Source organism: Macrobrachium rosenbergii, chromosome 16, assembly GCF_040412425.1.
Source record: "Macrobrachium rosenbergii isolate ZJJX-2024 chromosome 16, ASM4041242v1, whole genome shotgun sequence".
Taxonomy (NCBI): domain Eukaryota; kingdom Metazoa; phylum Arthropoda; class Malacostraca; order Decapoda; family Palaemonidae; genus Macrobrachium; species Macrobrachium rosenbergii.
In genome coordinates, this window is record NC_089756.1 from 35,290,082 (window position 1) to 35,309,601 (window position 19,520).

At 37.7% G+C, this 19,520-nt stretch overlaps 1 protein-coding gene across 4 annotated transcripts in view; it reads right to left on the reverse strand.

Moving 5' to 3' along the window:
* The window catches only part of LOC136847294 (uncharacterized), a 71,261-nt gene that overhangs the window by 15,537 nt on the left and 36,204 nt on the right, over positions 1-19,520 (reverse strand). For all 4 annotated transcript variants that reach the window (XM_067118835.1, XM_067118839.1, XM_067118836.1 and 1 more), the window contains 2 exons: positions 12,802-13,083; positions 6,766-7,712 (listed from right to left, as the gene is read on the reverse strand). In XM_067118835.1, coding sequence (XP_066974936.1) covers positions 6,766-7,712; positions 12,802-12,835 — 981 coding nt within the window. In that variant the 5' untranslated portion in view covers positions 12,836-13,083. The remainder of the gene's footprint in view (positions 1-6,765; positions 7,713-12,801; positions 13,084-19,520) is intronic.

The following is a 19,520-nucleotide window of genomic DNA, read 5'->3' on the forward strand; positions in this document are numbered from 1 at the left end:
TTTTGACCCGGGCCAGGTTGCCTGACGTCATTTCCTGCCTTACTTTTGCCGTGTGGGTTATTTCTCTTGCTCATTTTCTCTCTCTCTTGAGTTTTCCTCTCCTCTCTTTTTTAGTGCTACGGTATTCCTCTCTCATTTTATATATCTCTGTTACTGTCATTTCTTTCAGTCCTTAGCTATTCTCTTTCCTATTCGTCTTTAATTTTGTTACGGTATTCTCAACCTTTCATCTTGTATATTATTTTTTTTTTTATCTCAAGTTTCACATTATTTCATTATCTCCACTGTGGTTCTTCCTCTCCTTCGTTTTATCTTTCTTTATGTTTATTTTTATCTCTTTCAGTGCTGAGCTATTCTCGTTTTTATTCGTCTATAATCTTTGTTATTTTAACCTAAATCTTTTTTCATTAATATTGAATTTCTAACCTCAAGTTTCACGAGTTTTTATTTTTTAATGATCTTACAATTTTTTAAAATTATCTTAATTTTTAAAAAATTAACTTATAGTTTTTAAAAAAATATCTAAATTTTTTTTATTTATCTCAACATTTTGTAAATTATCTTACTTTTTAAAAAATCTTACAGTTTTTTAAAAATCATCTTACAATTTTTTAAAAGTTACCTTATTTTTATTAATCATCATACTATTTTTTAAAATTTATTTTAAAATTACAAAATTATCTTACAATTTTTATAAAAATTATCTTACCAATTTTTTTTAGAGTATCTTACAATTTTTTAAAAATTATCTTACATCTTTCTAATTATCCTACAAATCGTATCTCCAAGGCGAATCATGACGTCACTCGCCGCTCCCATGATTTATAATCTACGTGATTCACCCACTGACACGAATCCCTCGTGTAGATTCACTGCAATATCGTCGAAATATTCATGATTCATTCTCACGTCTCACCTACTCCGTCATTTTTCACGAACTCTCATAATTCCCCAATTCTAGTTTACGTTCCAACACTCATCTCCTCATTTCTCCCTTCTCATTACCAGCTCATCATCATGTCCTTCTCATTTCTTCCTGGTCCATTTTACCTCCTTTTCTCATCATTCTTCGTGAATTCTCATAATTTATCATTTAGTTTACACTCATCATCTCACAGTGCACTTCATTTCTCTGTCTCATTACCTATTCATCATCATTTCCTTCTCATTTCTTCCTAATCCATTTTACCTTCTTTTCTCATTATTCTTCATGAATTCTCATAATATCCCACTTCTACTTTACATTCCTACATTCATCTCCTCACCGAGTACTCCATTTCTCTTTCTCATTAACTATTCATCATCATTTCCTTCCCATTTCTCCTAACCGTCTCTCTTCCCATGTTCTAATCAAACTCAAAGTATGAAGGACAATTATTATTATTATTATTATTATTATTATTATTATTATTATTATTATTATTATTATTCAGGAGATGAACCCTACATAAAATGTATTAAAGGGCCACTGACTTGAAATTCAAGCGTTCCAAAGAATATTATGGTGTGCATTGCAGTAAAAGAAGGTAAAGAAAAACTACAGAAAGAAGAGTTCCAATTGAAAAAAATAATAAATTAATAAATTAATACGAAGGAATAAAGATATGAAGGACCAAAAGTACGAAGGACTAAAAGCACGAAATCCTAAAAACAAGAAGGACTAAAAGCATGAAGGACTAAAAGTATGAAGGACTAAAAGCACGACATCCTAAGAGCATGAAGGACTAAAGGTATGAAGGACTAAAAGTATGAAGGACTAAAAGCACATCCTAAGAGCATGAAGGACTAAAGGTATGAAGGACTAAAAGTAAGAAGGACTAAAAGCACGACATCCTAAAAGCATGAAGGACTAAAAGCACGAAATCCTAAAAGCATGAAGGACTAAAAGTATGAAGGACTAGAAGTATGAAGGACTAAAAGCACGGAATCCTAAAATCATGAAGGACTAAAAGCACGAAATCCTAAAAGCATGAAGGACTAAGAGAGAGAGAGAGAGAGAGAGAGAGAGAGAGCCTTCACAGGACGAAGCTCACCCACCAGTAAGTACAGCCAGGAGTTCAGAGTCACGAGTCAGGACAGTGACAATGCTGAACGTGAAGACGGGAATAAATATGACAAGTCTCTGTCGTGCTTTCAAATGAGGTCGGTGAGATGAAGGAAGTGATTTCCGTGTAACGTCGCCATGTCATGTCAGGTCATGTATGTATGTATGTATACATGTGTATATAATAAATAAATAAATATATACATTATATATATATATATATATATATATATATATATATATAAATAAATAAATATATATATATTTATAAGCGGATGGATATACGCTACTCCGGTTTATTCTACTTTTCTTTAATTTTCTCGTTCGCGAATGGATGAGTAGTAGGTCATAAGAGGTCATGAAAATGGATGGATAGTAGGTCATGAGAGGTCATGAAAATGGATGGGTAGTAGGTCATAAGAGGTCATGAAAATGGATGGGTAGTAGGTCATAAGAGGTCATGAAAATGGATGAGTAGTAGGTCATAAGAGGTCATGAAAATGGATGGGTAGTAGGTCATAAGAGGTCATAAAATGGATAAGTAGTAGCTCATAAGTCATACAAACCAGGTCATAAGAGGTTAGACAAATAGAAAAGCAGCAGGTCACAGGTCATAAAAACTGTGAAGAAGTAGGTCACAGTCGTCAGCAGTAGGTCATAAAGGGGTCATAAAAATGGAAAGCTGTAGGTCATAAGATATCATGAGGATAAGTAGCAGGTCACAAGATCATCAAAACGATTAATTAGGTCACGATGTCATAAAAATGTTCAATTAGGTCACACGAGGTCATAAAAATGAAAATGAGCAATAGGTCATAAGAATTCTTGAAAATTTATCTTTCTTTCTAAGATTTTTATTCTGAAAATCCTCTCCTCAGTGGACGAAGGCTCTATTCTATCATAAGAGGTTAACAAGTGGAATAATAGTTCAGTCAGATAAAAGACTAGAAGAGATCTGTCAGTGGGTTTTGTTAGGTTTGTTAAAGTCATAAAATGGAAACTGATAAGTCAAAGATATCATGAGGATAAGTAGAGGTGCAAGATTTCAAAAGATTAATTAGGTCACGATGTCATAAAAATGTTCAATTAGGTCACACGAGGTCATAAAAATGAAAAAAAAGGCAATCTCCCCCCTCACAATTCTTTCTCTATTTTTATCTTTCTTTCTGTGATTTTTATTCTGCCATCCTCTCCTCAGTGGACGACTGGCTCTATTCTATCTTAATTCAGTGGTTATAATAGTTCAGTCAGATAAAGACTAGAAGAGATCTGTCAGTGGGTTTTGTTATTTGTTAAGAACAAGAAACTGATAAGGAAAGATATAGCGAGATAAAGGACTGCATTTCTTTAAGACATTTGACATATAGACATACAGAACTTAGAGAGAGAGAGAGAGAGAGAGAGAGAGAGAGAGAGAGAGAGAGAGAGAGAGAGAGAGCACTTAATAGCTTTAATCACATGGTGGACATATAGACATACAGAACTTGAGAGAGAGAGAGAGAGAGAGAGAGAGAGAGAGAGAGAGAGAGAGAGAGCACTTAATAGCTTTAATCACATGGTGGACATATAACATACAGAACTTTAATCACATGAGAGAGAGAGAGAGAGAGAGGTGAGACAGAGAGAGAGAGAGAGAGAGAGAGAGAGAGAGAGAGAGAGAGAATTTTCATTGGCACAAACCACCTCTGCAAAGAACTCGGGGAGGGGGCGGCATCAGACACGGGCAATAAGTAACCCCTCTCCCCCCCCCCCAGACTTTCAACTGTTGCAAAGCACAACACATGCAACGTCTCCCTCTCCCCCCTCCCCTCTCCCTCTCTCTCTCTCTCTCTCTCTCTCTCTCTCTCTCTCTCTCTCTCTCTCTCTCTCTCTCTCCAGTTTGTTACGAAGGCATGCAAGCAAGCACTTCCTGAAGGCGCTCGGTCCAAGCACGTAGTCGGGGCGTAACGGACTTGCTTTATTTACAGGGCACAGGAAGAAGAAGAAGAAGAATGTTGTGCCACCTGTTCATGATAATGCTGCATTGGAAAACAACTAAATCATCGGCGCAACAACTATTTCTGGATAGTAATAAGAACGATGCATTGGAAAGCAACGTCTAAATCATGGGTGCAACAACTATTTCTGGATATGATAATAACGATGCATTGGAAAACAACATCTAGATCATGGGGGCAACAACAATCTCTGGATGAAGATAATGATGCATCGGAAACAGCGTCTAGATAATGGGTGCAACAACAAATTCTGGATTGGCAAACAACGTCAAAATCATGGGCCCAACAACAATTTCTGGATAGTAATAAGAACGATAATTCGACATCGGCTCTAAAGGATGGGTCAACAACAATTACTGGATATTTATGATCGACAAGTAGTAATAATAATAATAATGAAGATAATGATGCAATAATAATAATAATAATAATAATTCTAATTGGCAAACATAATCTTAGGGCCCAACAACAAATGAAACAATATGATCTCGACATCGACTCAAGAATTCGAGGCATTTATGATCGACAGTAGTAGTAATAATAATAATAATAATAATAATAATAATAATAATAATAATAATAATAATAATAATCTTAGGTTTTACGAATGAAACAACATGTCTACATTTACCCTCAAGAATTAGGGTCTTATTGTACCCTTAATAATAATAATAATAATAATAATAATAATAATAATAATAATAATAATAATAATAATAATACCCCGTCATCATCTGGAAGTCTCCCAAATCATATACAACGCAGTGGGTCAAGTGGGCAATCGTACCCGTAAGGGTATTTTTGACATTTCGGGAGTGGGTTGATGACAGCTCAAAGCTTACAACTGATGCCAGGTATCTTATGGCACTCTCTCTCTCTCTCCTTCCTTCCTCTGTCTCTCTCTCTCTCTCTCGTCTGGAGTGCCAAGTTGATAGCTGGGCAGACGATGTCTTTTATCAATGCCAAAAAGTATATGACACTATCCCCTTTTTCCTAAGTACCCACGTTCCTTGCTCATATCCGTCATCTTGTTGATATGAGGTATGTTGACAAGCCAAGTTTTACCACCCCGCCCCCAACCCTTAGTTTTGATAGACGATACGGACGTTAATAAGATTATTGCTAACGTTCTGATGGATCTGTTTGTAAATACATGAATATAGGGCGGCTTCCTTTTGATCTAGTAATTTGGCGGAGTGCGATTATGCAGGGTTATTGAATATAATCGTCCCGCTTCGAAATTGATTTAAATGTCTGCTGGAATGATTAAAACAAGTTAATTTTAGTTTTCTGTAATAGAAAACTATTGTGCCGGCTCTGTCTGTCAGTCCGAACTTTTTCTGTCCGCCCTCAGATCTTAAAAACTACTGAGGCTAGAGGGCTGCAAATTGGTATGTAGATCATCCACCCACAAATCATCAAACATACCAAATTGCAGCCCTCTAGCATACGTAGTTTTTATTTTATTTTATGTTAAAGTTAGCCATAATCGTGCGTCTGTCAACAATATAAGAAAGGACACCACCGGGCAGTGGCTGAAGTTTCATGGGCCGCGGCTCACGCAGCATCATACCGAGACCACCGAAAGATAGATCTATTTTTGGTGGCCTTGATTATACGCCGTAGCGGCCGTACAGAAAACTCGATTGCCCCTAAGAAACTTTGGCGGATTTTTTACTTGTTTATTTAAAGTGTTACACAGTGATGCGATCGACACAAATAAATTTAAATATAAAATACTGAGATTAGCATAAACAGTCTCATAGCTATAGGACTAAACAGTCATCCTGTATCGATATTCATTTGTCTTCATAATTCGCATCTGATATGACAAATCTGTTGTAAAATCAAACAAAAAGCTAATTATTTTCTCTTTACTTCGTTTGAACCATAATGTTTCATTCGTATGCTTATTTTTCAGAGCTAAAACTCGCCTACACAAATATAATAATAATAATAATAATAATAATAATAATAATAATAATAATAATAATAAAATACGGGTGGATTTTGTTTATCCTAATAAAATAACGTACAAACCCACACCCTGCAAATTTTGTTTATCCTCCCCGGGTAACAGTAGTTAGGGAACGTGAGGGTTGTGGAGACATCCACCCTCGTCCTGCAAACCTGTTTGTCCGCCCAGGTGGGGCAGGGTAGTTAGGGGATCGGGAGGGCAGGGGAGACCAGCAGCACCGGGTTCCAGCGTGGAACACACCAACTAGCTCATAATAATCATAATCTATAATAATAAAATCCAAGAGGATCTGATCTTGTTAGTCCTCCCCTGGGTGGCAGTAGGAGAGACATGACACAACCACCCACCCCCTGCAAACCAGTTTGTCCGCCCAGGTGGGGGCAGGGTAGGTAGGGGAACGGGAGGGTAGGGGAGACATCCTGCAAACCTGTTTATCCACCCTGGGTGGGGGAGGGGTAGGGGAGACAGCAGCCCCGGGTTCCAGTGAAGACTATAATAATAATGCGAGCAAAATTAAAGCTTTCTCATCGCTATGCTATTGTACACAACGAACAGCAAAAATTACCTAACGACGCCCACAATTTTTCTCTCAATCCTAACAAACACAGAATACCTGCGAGGAAATTTAATTACATCAGAATACCTTTGGGAAAGGTGTATAGAAATATATAGAAATATATAGATAGAAAGGTAGGTAGATAGTATCAGAGAAAAGGCAAAAAAAACACCAACGACCGAATACTCACGAATCTCTTGCTCTTTTCAGACATGATGTTCTTGGCTCCCCCTTGGCCCTTCTCGTCCTCTTTGTTCTTCCTGTTGTTCTCCTCTACCTTCGTCCCGTTGCTGAATCTGTCCTTGAGCTTCTGGAAGCTTTCGGCCGAGCTTCTGCGTCTGTGTAAGGCCTCCGGCGGCGGCTTTCTGCCCTCCTCCTCCTGTTCTTCTTCAACTTCTTCTTTTTTGGCTGGCTCCTTCTTTTTGGTCTTCTTGAGGCTTTTGGTGGGTTCTTTGGTCTTGGGTTCGCAGTCGACTAGATTCTCCTCCTCTTGGGCGGGCTCTTCCGGAGCCTCGACAACTTCCGCTTCCTGTTCCTCTTCCTCTTGGACTTCCTCCTCTTCTTCTCTCCCTTCGGTGACCGGTTCAGTGTCCCGTTTCTCCTCTACGGCCTCGGCTACGCTCTCTTCCTCGGTCGCTAGGTCCTGGTCCTCTTCCGCGGTGTCTTCCACGTACTCGACTACTTTCCTCTTTGGCGGGGCCGCTTCCTCTTGTAGGTCGACGCTCTCCCTCCCCGAGACTTCTACCTCCTCGTCCGAGCCCTGTGTGACCTCGTCGAGCGTCTCCTGGCGCTCTGTGACCTCGACGACCCCCTCGACTTCCTGGGTGCTCTCGGAGACCTCGACGTTCTGCCGCTCGCTCACGAGATCTTCGGTCTCCTGGTCGCTCTCCGCCTCTTCCTCCTGGACGACCTTGCCGTTGACCCGACCTGCGCTGACCTCCTCCTCCTCGTAGTCGGAGGTCCTGCTGATCTCCGGCTGGCTGAAGTCCTCGTCGGATTCCTGGCCGGTGGCGACAGAGTCCTCCTCTACAACGGCTCCTCCTCCCGCCTTCTTCTTCGCTCTTCTGACCTCGCCGTTGACCTTCTCCGATAGGTCTCCGCCTTCCTCTGTTACCTCGAGGCTCACTGAAGTGTCACCTGTAAGATACGAATGGCTGTTAAAAATGGCTGTTCTTTAATTCTATTAGAACTAACAAGGTTTCCTTTACAAGTCTTGTATTTGTGGGCAAATGCAAGAGATAGGCCTAGTATTGTTGGTCTAACACTTGTAGGTCTATCGCTTGTAAATGCGAATCTTAAAATGGTTGTTCTTTAATTCAGTTAAAAGTAACATTCCACATCCTATCTTTATTGAGATTTCCCTTACAAGTCTTGTATTTGTAGGCGAATACAAGAGGTAGGCCTAGTATTATTGGTCTAACACTTGTAGGTCTATCGCTTGTTTATGCACATCTTAAAATGGCTGTTCTTTAATTTGGTTAAAATCAACGTTTTACATCCGATCCTTATCAAGATTTCCCTTACAAGTCTTGTATTTGTAGGCAAATACAAGAGGTATAGGCCTAGTATTGTTGGTCTAACACTTGTAGGTCTATCGCTTGTAGATGCACACAGAAAAAAACGTAAAACTATAAGGCACATGGGCGCATTTCAGTTATCAATTTCGTGCCATCTGTCCACAAGTCACTCAAATATCTTCTATAAAACGACATAAAAATATATTTCTTATATATATAGTTTTAACACTGACAAAACATAGAATAAGTATAGATACTGTGACAGACCTGCAATAAACATCAAAGATATTAAGAAATAAAGGAAAACATTTTAACAAAGTTCACATATGTATATATATATATAATATATATATATATATATATATATATATATATATAATATATATACTCTACATATAGATTTAGATATGGATATACAGAAATAAAACAACACGCAAGGGTAGGATCATTAAGGAAACCTCAGTAGAATCACGCCATGGTGTCGGAGCGTTGGAAATGGGCTCTGTAAAGGAAAGAAAATAATAATAATAAAAAAAGTCCTTTGAAAGAAAGGAGGGAAAAACACCTCTCTCGTTTTCCAACAGCCAACCGGAGAGACAATAAAATCTCGCATGCTTCCTCCAGACACGAACGGGTGACTATAAAATCATCATCATCATCATCATTATACCTTCAAATATGACCTCGTATCTTGTCGTGAGGTTCTGAGTTTTTATCTTCTTTCTCTCTCTCTCTCTCTCTCTCTCTCTCTCTCTCTCTCTCTCTCTCTCTCTCTCTCTCATTGCAAAGCTCATCACTGAAGTACTCATTTTATCTAGGCTGTTTACATAAACTGGCTACCTCGGTTTTTTGTTTATTGTTTATTTTACATTTGCTTTCGTTAATGCTTTCTACCGACATCTCAAGTCATTTCAATGATCAAAGGCCAATTGGGCGAACACCCTAATACCATTTTCTAGCCCAGAATCGAAGAAACTAAAATGAAAAGATATGAAAGGTTAGGCCTAACCAGAAAGGTAGACACCACATACCTACCGCTAGATTTACATGCATTAGACCTATCCCTTGCAGTTGGTTACTAATACAAGATTCTTAAGGGAAGTTTCCTCTGACTAATAAACCACCTATAATTATTGATTGATTACCATCAACTTGGCCACACAACGGCAATCAATAAGGACTCCCATCCGCAAGTTCTCAATAGCTCACTCGACTTTCAGAATGGATTGCTAATAACTCTCGGTCGTTTGAGACCAGCGAAGGAGAGACGAAGGTTCTCAGAAATGAGAAATTAACTTCCACTAGAATTATGATTCTTCTGGCACAATCTCCACTGAATTACCTTTAATGATTATGTGCAGGGTTCTATGAAAGGGTATTCAGTGAATAGTCTTCAATAGTAGTGGGAAAGGTTAAAGGAGTATTCAGTGACTTACTTTTCAATGGTAATGGGTCAGTTCTATGAATGGTGAATCAATAATTGTTACTTATAAGACGTGATATTCAGTATTTGTTATTTTTTTTCTTTTTTAATAAGTGGTATCTCTTACCCCTTCCTAATGAACACCATATTCTTTGGAAACTTGAATTTCAAGTCAATGGCCCCTTTGGTAGGCTTGTCCCATATGAATAGGTTTCATCTGAATAATAATAAAAAATAAGAATATTCAGTCCTTAAGTCAAGTTAAGTGTACCTTAGTTTTACCAGGCCACTGAGCTGATTAACAGCTCTCCTAGGGCTGGCCCGAAATTCTTGAAAAAAATAGGAACATACAGCCTCTCATTTTGGAACCAATTCCACTAAACTAGCCTTAATTTACCCAATTTTAATCATAATACCTCACGTTAAATAAAAAAAGGCTCATATATGTTGAAATTCCAAACTCCAATTAGAAGTAATTGTCAGTAATGACGCCAATGACGTCACGGCGTTCTGAGCAACAAAGGTAAGAAATTGTCTTTACAAAATCATGCTTTGGTTGGTGGTGATTTGTTATCGATCTGACCCTACAATACAAACTACAAAAATCTACAGGAAAATTTCGGTACTACTTTGGCTTGTTATCTACGTGTCACCTCCGAGGTGCTAGTACTAAACATGGCGGAAGCTCAATGGGACGCCGTGTTTAGTACTAGCCCCTCGGGGATCGAATTATTTTATATACAAACATTTCTATATTGTGTGGTCGATAAATTATATTAATAAACTATATCTTTGAACCCCGAGGGGGTTAGTACTAAACACGGCGTCCCATTGAGCTTCCGCCATGCTTAGTACTAGCACCCCGGAGGTGACGCGTTGATAACAAGCTAAAATAGCACCGAAATTTCTACATATCCTTTCCCGGGAGATTGACAATTACCAAAAGACACTTAACTAATCTCGAACTCCACCTGACACTGACAGAACAGAACCAGTCGTCGAGGTGAGAACAGGACTAGTGGCAAGTTTTGCAGCTGACTAAATCTTAGTGGGTTAACATTTCCAGCGAGTTCCATAATAACCCATACAACGATTTCGGTTTAATGACGCCAACAAACAAATCCCCGTTGGTGGGCAGTGTCGTCAGTGCCCCTCACGCAGTGCACTGTAGGCTCTACTTAGGTTCTTTGCAGCGTGCCTTCGGCCCCTAGCTGCAACCCCTATCATTCTTTTTACTGTTCCTACGTTCATATTCTCTTTCTTCCATTGGTCTTCCAACATGTCCTAACAATTGTTTCATAGTGCAACTGCTTTGAGGTTTTCCTCCTGTTACGCCTTTCAAACCAGTTTACTCTCAGATTCCCTTCTAGACCTATATAGAACGGGCAACCTACTGCCTCTTTCTAGCCCAGGCCCGAATAATATCAGAAAACGGAAGGTGATGGAAGAAGGGTGGAGTTTAACTAGACCTTATATAAGTCTGGAAAAACAGAGAGGGGGAGGTGAGAATGCCAAAGCTTGGAAAATGGAGGAAAGAAACAGCGGAATGTGAGAAAAGGTGGCCTGGCAGGTATTACTCAATTCCTATCGCTATTCTATTTTCATGAACAAGTGTTTCCCCTTCTTCATATTCAAACTCAAGATCGAGGCATTGATACAAAAAGACTACAGAAAATGTCTACAGCAGACTGACAGGTCCTGGGTATACCATTTACTGGTCGCTCTTGGAGCAAGAGCCCGTGCTGGCATAAGGACACCAACAACTTTCAAAAATTTCTACATAAAGAACGCAGTAAGATCCCATCAATAGTATATGAACGGTTATTGCAATTAATAAACAAAATATCGATAAAATAAATTAAATAAATTTTGTGCAACCTAATAAAACAATGAATAAACAAGTACATCAAAATAAAAGCACAAGCATAATGCCTTTAAATGAGAGAAAAGTGAACTCAACAAATAACAAGAGAAATGTCTGTGGCGTAGAGAACTCGTATTTTGCTGCCACCACCAAAGGGATTAACTTGTTCAAGAAGTTAAAGCTTTCCACGAAAAAATAATAGGATTATCTACTAATCCCTCTCTCTCTCTCTCTCTCTCTCTCTCTCTCTCTCTCTCTCTCTCTCTCTCTCTCTCTCTCTCTCTCTCTCTCTCTCTCCTGGTGTAAATATTTGTATGCATATAAACACTCCTGGTCTTCATAAATATTTGCATGCATATCAACATATTTCAAATGTCAAATTAGTAAAAAAAAAATATTTTGTTAACTAGAATAAAGAATAATAGGAGTATACACACCCACCTACCCTCTCTCTCTCTCCCTCTCCTGGTGTTCATAAATATTGCACACACAAACATACACACACACACACACATATACATATATATATATATATATATAAATATATATATATATATATATATATATATATATATATATATATATATATATATATATATATATACTGTATATACATCTATCTTCAAGTAAAACATAATATAAATATTTCGTAACCTTTAAGACCTTAAATAAATTCTGAGTGCCACATAATTTTCGAATAGAATAGAATATAGAATTTACGCCAAAGGCTAAACGCTGGGACATATAAGGTCATTCAGCGCTGAAAAGGAAATTGACAGTAAGAAGGTTTGAAAGGTGCAACAGGAGGAAAACCTCAAAGCAGTTGCACCATGAAACAATTGTTAGAGAGGGTGGAAAGTCAGATGGAAGAAAGAGAATATGAACGGAGGTACAGTAATAGGAATGAGAGAGGTTACAACTAGGGGCCGAAGGTACATAATTTTAGAATCTGAATTTCGTGAAAGTGAACTTTAATATCTATTCTACGAAACTTTTTAAAGTTCCCAAAAGAAGCCTCAGTATCATACTAATAATATCATTTACTGGTGGAAGTTTTTTTAAGGGGAATTAGTGCATATAATTTAGTAATCACTAACCAGTGAAAATTTTCGTGTAGAACCGAAGCATAATTGTATGACACTGAGTAATCATGTACTCCTTCAAATGAAAGTCGGATATGCCCTTTAAGCTTTGAAACATCTCTCTCTCTCTCTCTCTCTCTCTCTCTCTCTCTCTCTCTCTCTCTCTCTCTCTCTCTCTCTCTCTCTCACACCTGTGTAGCAGTACATTTTCATTTGTTCCACTTCAGGAAAAAATTCACCTTCAACATGAAAGTTAAAATGTGCATAAACATAAATCAATGAGAAACAGAGCAAAAATCAACAACACAGGAAAAAAAATGATAAAACATTATGGCAATACCTTCAATGTCCCCGTTCTGATCGGATTTCTCCATGGTTAAGTAGCGGCCGAGGGCTATGAGAGGAAAGGAGGGTTATGATGACAGGTTTCGTTAGAAAAATGGGCCTTTTTTTTTTATAAGGTCACGGGTTAGAGATGGAAGAGGTCACACCACTGAACACTCCCTCGGAGCTCGACCACCGACGACCCCTCTCTCTCTCTCTCTCTCTCTTTTTCTATCTCTCTCTTTTTCTATCTCTCTCTGTGACTCAGGATGAATGTCTGCCTGATTTGGGTGGAGCTCTGCAATGAAGGAATCGGATCCCGAGGTTCGTTTTGAGTTACGAGGAGAAGAAGAAGAAGAAGAAGCAATTGTTTTGGTACTCCTCTTCTTCTTCTTCCTTCGCTGAAGCCGTAGGAAAGCGGTGAATGGTCTGGGCTCTTGGGCTGTTCATATATGGACCAGTGAAGTTATTAAGTTAAATGAGGTGATATCTGAGAAGATTTGAGGTAGTGATATATAATAATGATTACTTTCCTAGCTGTACTATATCTCGTGTGTAACCCTACTCTGATATAAGTATACCTCAGTTTAACCAGACCACTGGGCTGATTAACAGCTCTCCTAGGGCTGGCCCGAACGATTAGACTAATTTTACGTGGCCAAGAACCAATTGGTTACCTAGCAACTGGACCTACAGCTTATTGTGGAATCCGAACCACATTGTACGGAGAAATGAATTTCTATCACCAGAAATAAATTCCTCTAATTCTTCATTGGCCGGTCGAAGACTCGAACTCGGGCCTAGCGGAGTGCTAGCCGAGAACTCTACCGACTCGTCCAACGAGGAACTACTGATATGTGGATCATATAACTTTAAGAAATGATTGTTCAATTATTAGAATCCTGATAAGTTTCATAGTTATAGTGGATCGTATAATCTTCTGAACTTACTGCTCAAATATCACTAAAATACTGATAAGTTTCATACTTTATTTAGTGATAAGTGTGATTGATGGCACTTTACTAAAATAATGACTTTAAAATTCCCTTCACACACATACACTATCTCTAAAGCATCTCAAATATTTGGACGTCGTTAAGCCTTGTTGTAACGAATCTCAGTAAATAGGAATCATACTTTCAATTAGTGACCAAGGTGGCAATTAGTATTTTTATGGAAATCATATTTAAGAGATTTTTCGTCTCAAAGTAATTGGGTGCATTCAGTCATCTGGGTGGAAGTTTAAATAGTTCTTTATATCTTTCTCTCTCTATCTCTTTCTCTCTATCTCTTTCATCTCTTGCTCTCTCTCTCTATCTTTTCTATCTCTTTCTCTCTCTCTGTCTTCTCTATCTCTTTCTCTCTATCTTCTCTATCTCTTTCTCTCTCTATCTTCTATATCTCTCTATCTCTTTCTCTATCTATCTTCGCTATCTCTCTCTCTGTCTTCTCTATCTCTTTCTCTCTCTATCTTCTATATCTCTTTCTCTATCTTCTCTATCTCTTTCTCTATCTATCTTCTCTATCTCTTTTTCTCTGTATCTTCTCGATCTCTTTCTCTGTCTTCTCTATCTCTTTCTCTCTCTATCTCCTCGAAAGGTAATTACTATATCTCTTGGTATCTTCAGTTAAAATATGAAATACAGAGACTGAAGAAAAATCTTCCTAATTGAAGAATGACCTCACTTGAGGAGAAAAAAAAATGGCGAGGAGAAAAATTTGTAATACTAAATAACTAAGAAATTAATTTAATATTTGATAACTGAATAACACACAGACCTGCACAGTGCTGTCATGATGATTCCAACTGTAAATCATTTAGTGTTTTCAAAGTCTGTCTTGCAACGAGATGTGAAGGGAATTAAAAAAAAAAAAGATTGAAAATAAACGCCTAGATTGAGCTACACTTAATTGAAATTCAAGCACAACAGTTAGACCACGTCTAGTCAACTTTTCAATTAATGAAAAGTTCTTACGCCACAAAACAGTTCTAATGCTGAGACACTGGGTGATACTTGTATCCTAAACAAAATATAAACGTGTATGTGTATGTGTATGTGTATGTTTTTATACATTATACACCTACAAGTAAACCTTTTCGTATAACCAATATTATATCACATACCTCACCTCTTTATGAATCCAGCTTTAACAACATCACATATTTATCCACTTACTTTTGCAAATAAATGAACGCAGTCTGATCAACACTGATCAACACGCCCAGCCCAGACATTTTACCAAAGGCTCGGAAGGAGAGAGAGCGAGCGAGCGCACGCGCAGAGACACAAGCTGTCAAAAGCCCCACACGGTAGACAAAGCTTTCAATGTGCTTGAGATGAAGCTGATTTTATTTACATCAGTCAGAGGACCAGCGAACACCCGAAGCGGTGATATCAACAGGACAGTTTGTGTGAACAGATGTGAATAAAAGGAATTTTAACATTTTTGTACAGAATGTGAACGTAGATAGGCCTTTGATGGACGTGGGCTGAAGAGAATAGGCCAGGATAGAAGAAAAGAAGAGAAGAAAATTGACAAGACTGTACAGAAGGGAAACGTAGGCCTTTGATGGACGTAGATTGAAGAGAATAGGCCTAAAAGAAAGAAGAAACAGTCCCACAGACCAACAAAGAAAACGTTAAGATAATGGAATAACCAACATTATACAGAAGGAAAACGTACGCCTTTGATGGATGTAGACTGAAGAGAATAGGCCTACAGGAAAGAAGATAGAGTCTAGACACTACAGGCGTTAAGATAATGAAATTAACAAGAATGTACAGAAGGGAAACGAAGATAGGCCTTTGAAGGGTGTAGACTGAAGAGAATAGGCCTAAAAGAAAGAAGACAGGTCCCACAGACCTGGAAAGAAAGCGTTAAGATAATGGAATTAACAAGACTGTACAGAAGGGAAACGAGGATAGGCCTTTGAAGGGTGTAGACTGAAGAGAATAGGCCTACAAGAAAGACGATAGAGTCCCAAAGACAAGGAAAGAAAGCGTTTAAGAAAATGAAGCCTATCAGAAGTCTGGCGACTCCAGGTTTGTACATCACGCAGAGAAAGGACACAGAGTCACGTTCGCTTTCTCCAGCCCAGAGCGACATGTACCCGAATCCCAGCGACACGTTTTGTGTATTTACAGTTCAGTGGGTCGTGCTTCAAGCAAAATGACTCTGTGTAAGCATAAATCAATAGGTCGTACTTCAGTCACCTTGACCTGAACATTTAACCAATAGGTCGTACACAAGCCAAGATAGTTAATTTTATTTACTGATTTTTGGGTCGTACTACTTGCAATTCTTTTCAGTTCAGTGGGTCGTGCTTCAAGCAAAATGACTGTGTACGCATAAGTCAATAGGTCGTACTTTAGTCACCTTGACCTGAAATATATGCCCAATAGGTCGTACATAGGCCACGGTTGCAGATTATATTTACTGATTTTGGGTCGTACTACTTGCAATTCTTTTCAATAAAGTGGGTCGTGCTTTAAGCAAAATGACTGTGTAGACATAAATCAATAGGTCGTCCTTAGGTCACATTGACCTGAACTTTTAGCCAATAGATCGTACAAAGGCCAAGGTAGTTAATTATATTTACTGATTTTGGGTCTTAATCGTTCATAGAAATTTACTGAAGTTTCAGTTTTGGGATGTTTTGAGATTTGGCAAAAATGGATGAACAACCAGTTACTTTGGTACTTTTTAATCGTCATATATATATATATATATATATATATATATATATATATATATATATATATATATATATATATATATATATATGTGTGTGTGTACATACGAGAATACCATAACTATAATCTAATTTTTAAGGAAAATTTTTTTTGTATTCTAAGAAACTAAAATTTTCACCTTCCTTCTTCTTATATAGAGAAATCCGATATTTTCTAAATAAAAATTAAAAATCAAGATGGGTATTATCCTCCAGTTTTAAAGAAATGAAAAGGGGAAGACTTCCATAGATAGAAAATGACGGAAACAAAAAGAAAATGAGAAATTATGTAAACAAAAAGAAAGCGAGAAATTGAATAATTATGCAACAGAAAAGGAGAAACTGAAAAAGCAAATTTTGCAGAAAAAAACACTAAAAAGCAAAGACACAAACAATAACTATGAGCAAAAGCAATAATAAAAAGCATCTTCACAAAACCAAAAAACAAATAAAACAAGAAAAATCATATTAACAAAAGATAAAAAAAAAATTATAATAAATAAGCGATTTAATTACAGACACCACACCTGCAGAACAGTGAGCAAGGGAATACTACAAGGCGTAAGCTTACCACTCCCCCTTCATAGCTACGTGAACCGGTATGAGACACGTCCCGCTAGTACGGTTGCCAAGACGTGACTTTTCCCCTTTCAATGGGATTGGCCTCCCCTTTCAGGAGAATATATCTTTTTTAAATTGCGAATCGCTCTGAATCAAGACATCTTTGTGATGACTTATTGCGAAATCTTGCGAGTCACGGCTGTGGCCTCGTGAATTGAATTGTGCGTGTCACGGCATTTTAGCCGAGATCTCACAAATACTAAGTGGCTGGGACATCCTTGTGATAAGATTGGGTGATGCTCAGTTTAATTAAAGCAGCATTAGATATGAAAGTGAATTATTTTTATAATTCAGAAGATGAACCCTATTCATCTGAAAGAAGCCGGCCATAGGGGCCATTGACCTGAAATTCAATCTTCCAAAGAATATGGTGATGATTTAAATGAAGAAAAAGAAGGTAATAGGAAATACAGAAAAAAAGATCAGTTATTAGAAAAGGAAAAATAAATTAGCAAATGAAAAAATCAATAGATATGAATGTAAGTAAATTATAAAATAGAAGGAGAATTGCTTTATGGTAGTAAACTGTAACTGTGATTCTTCATGTCAAATCAACTCAGACTAAACTAAGTCGAAGAAGCGTCTTTGGGTTTGGCTAGCTGCTGGAACCACTGATATTCTCATTCAGGGCTTTCACATACATATATACATGTATATATACACAAATATATACATATACAGTATGTATATATTATAGACAAAATCCACGAAGTGCTGCTAGACCTTTCGACTGTCGTCCTTTACTCTGCTAAGTAAAGGACGACAGTCGAAAGGCCTCGCAGCACTTCAGTGTTTCTCTTTCCTTCGTGGATTTTGTCTTTATTTATATATATTCATCACGTTCCGTATTTTCGTGATTCAGTTATACATACTTACATACATACATATATATATATTTATATTATGTAATATATATATATAATATATATATACATATTATATATATAATATATATACATGTTTTTATATATCCAGGTGAGTCAAAAACAGTTAAATCAAGAGCTATTGCATCTATAACAACAAACACACTTAGGCAACAAACCCGGAATTACCAACGCGAGAAAAAAAAAATTAAGACCAATTTTACGGGACTTTGGTTATCTCCAACATTCTCCAGAGAAAACAACACTGAAAAAACAACCACCGGATTCTTTGGGTTTTGGGAACAAACAACAAAATATCCGGAAGCACGCGGTATGGGGAATAAGGAAAGTAGGGTAACTTTAAAGCGAGGGAATGTGGAATAATTAAAAATAGGAAGTGATAATTGGGAGAATTGATGATACCTATAGATTGGTAAAATTATGAAAAAATGAAAACCTGACATACACACATATATACATACATATAGTATATATAATATTTATATACATATCCACATATATATGTGTGTGCGCGCACGCGAGCACAATTTCTATTGTGATCTGATTAACTTAGACATTAATAAAAGACATTCTTCGTAACAGAATCTGAAAGACCACTTGTCTATTCATAAGTACGAATTTTAAGTCTCTCTCTCTCTCTCTCTCTCTCTCAATCAGCTTAGGATTCTCACTCAGCATTCAAATCCTTCACGTGTCGTCTTTGATGAGTGACCATAGTTGAAAATGACTCAAACCCTCTCTCTCTCTCTCTCTCTCTCTCTCTCTCTCTCAGAACTGAACTCTGAGGCAGCACCTGTTTCCAGCAGACAATAGAACGCATCCACAGTGACTGACTGCAATCACTGCCAAAAGGCTTCGCGTGGGAAGGGTTGGTGGGGGGGGGGAGAGGGGAAGGATGCAAGATGCAGCACTGTCTGATAAATGTCATGGGGAGAGAGAGAGAGAGAGAGAGAGAGAGAGAGAGAGAGAGAGAGAGAGAGAGAGAGAGAGAGAGAGAGAGACAAGCTTGTAATAAAAGGTCAAGTTAAAACTGATGTTAAAGTTACCTTGGAGAGAGAGAGAGAGAGAGAGAGAGAGAGAGAGAGAGAGAGAGAGAGAGAGAGAGAGAGAGAGAGAGATATTTCCAATAGAATGTGGAGAACACTGATATTAAAGTTATCTTAGAGAGAGAGAGAGAGAGAGAGAGAGAGAGAGAGAGAGAGAGAGAGAAGCTTATAAATAAAAGGTCAAGTTAAAACTGATGTTAAAGTTTTTGGACAGCGAGAGAGAGAGAGAGAGAGAGAGAGAGAGAGAGAGAGAGAGAGAGAGAGAGAGAGAGAGAGAGAGAGATGCCTCTGATGTTTTAAAAAGGTTATCAGAATTGGAAGACAATGTGAAGTCACGATGTCATAATTACTGGAACATGACATCGATATGAAACATGTCGTGATTGAAACCTAACAATTTTAATAAATTTTATATTAAATTTGTCGTGATTATTATTCGAGTTATTTAATC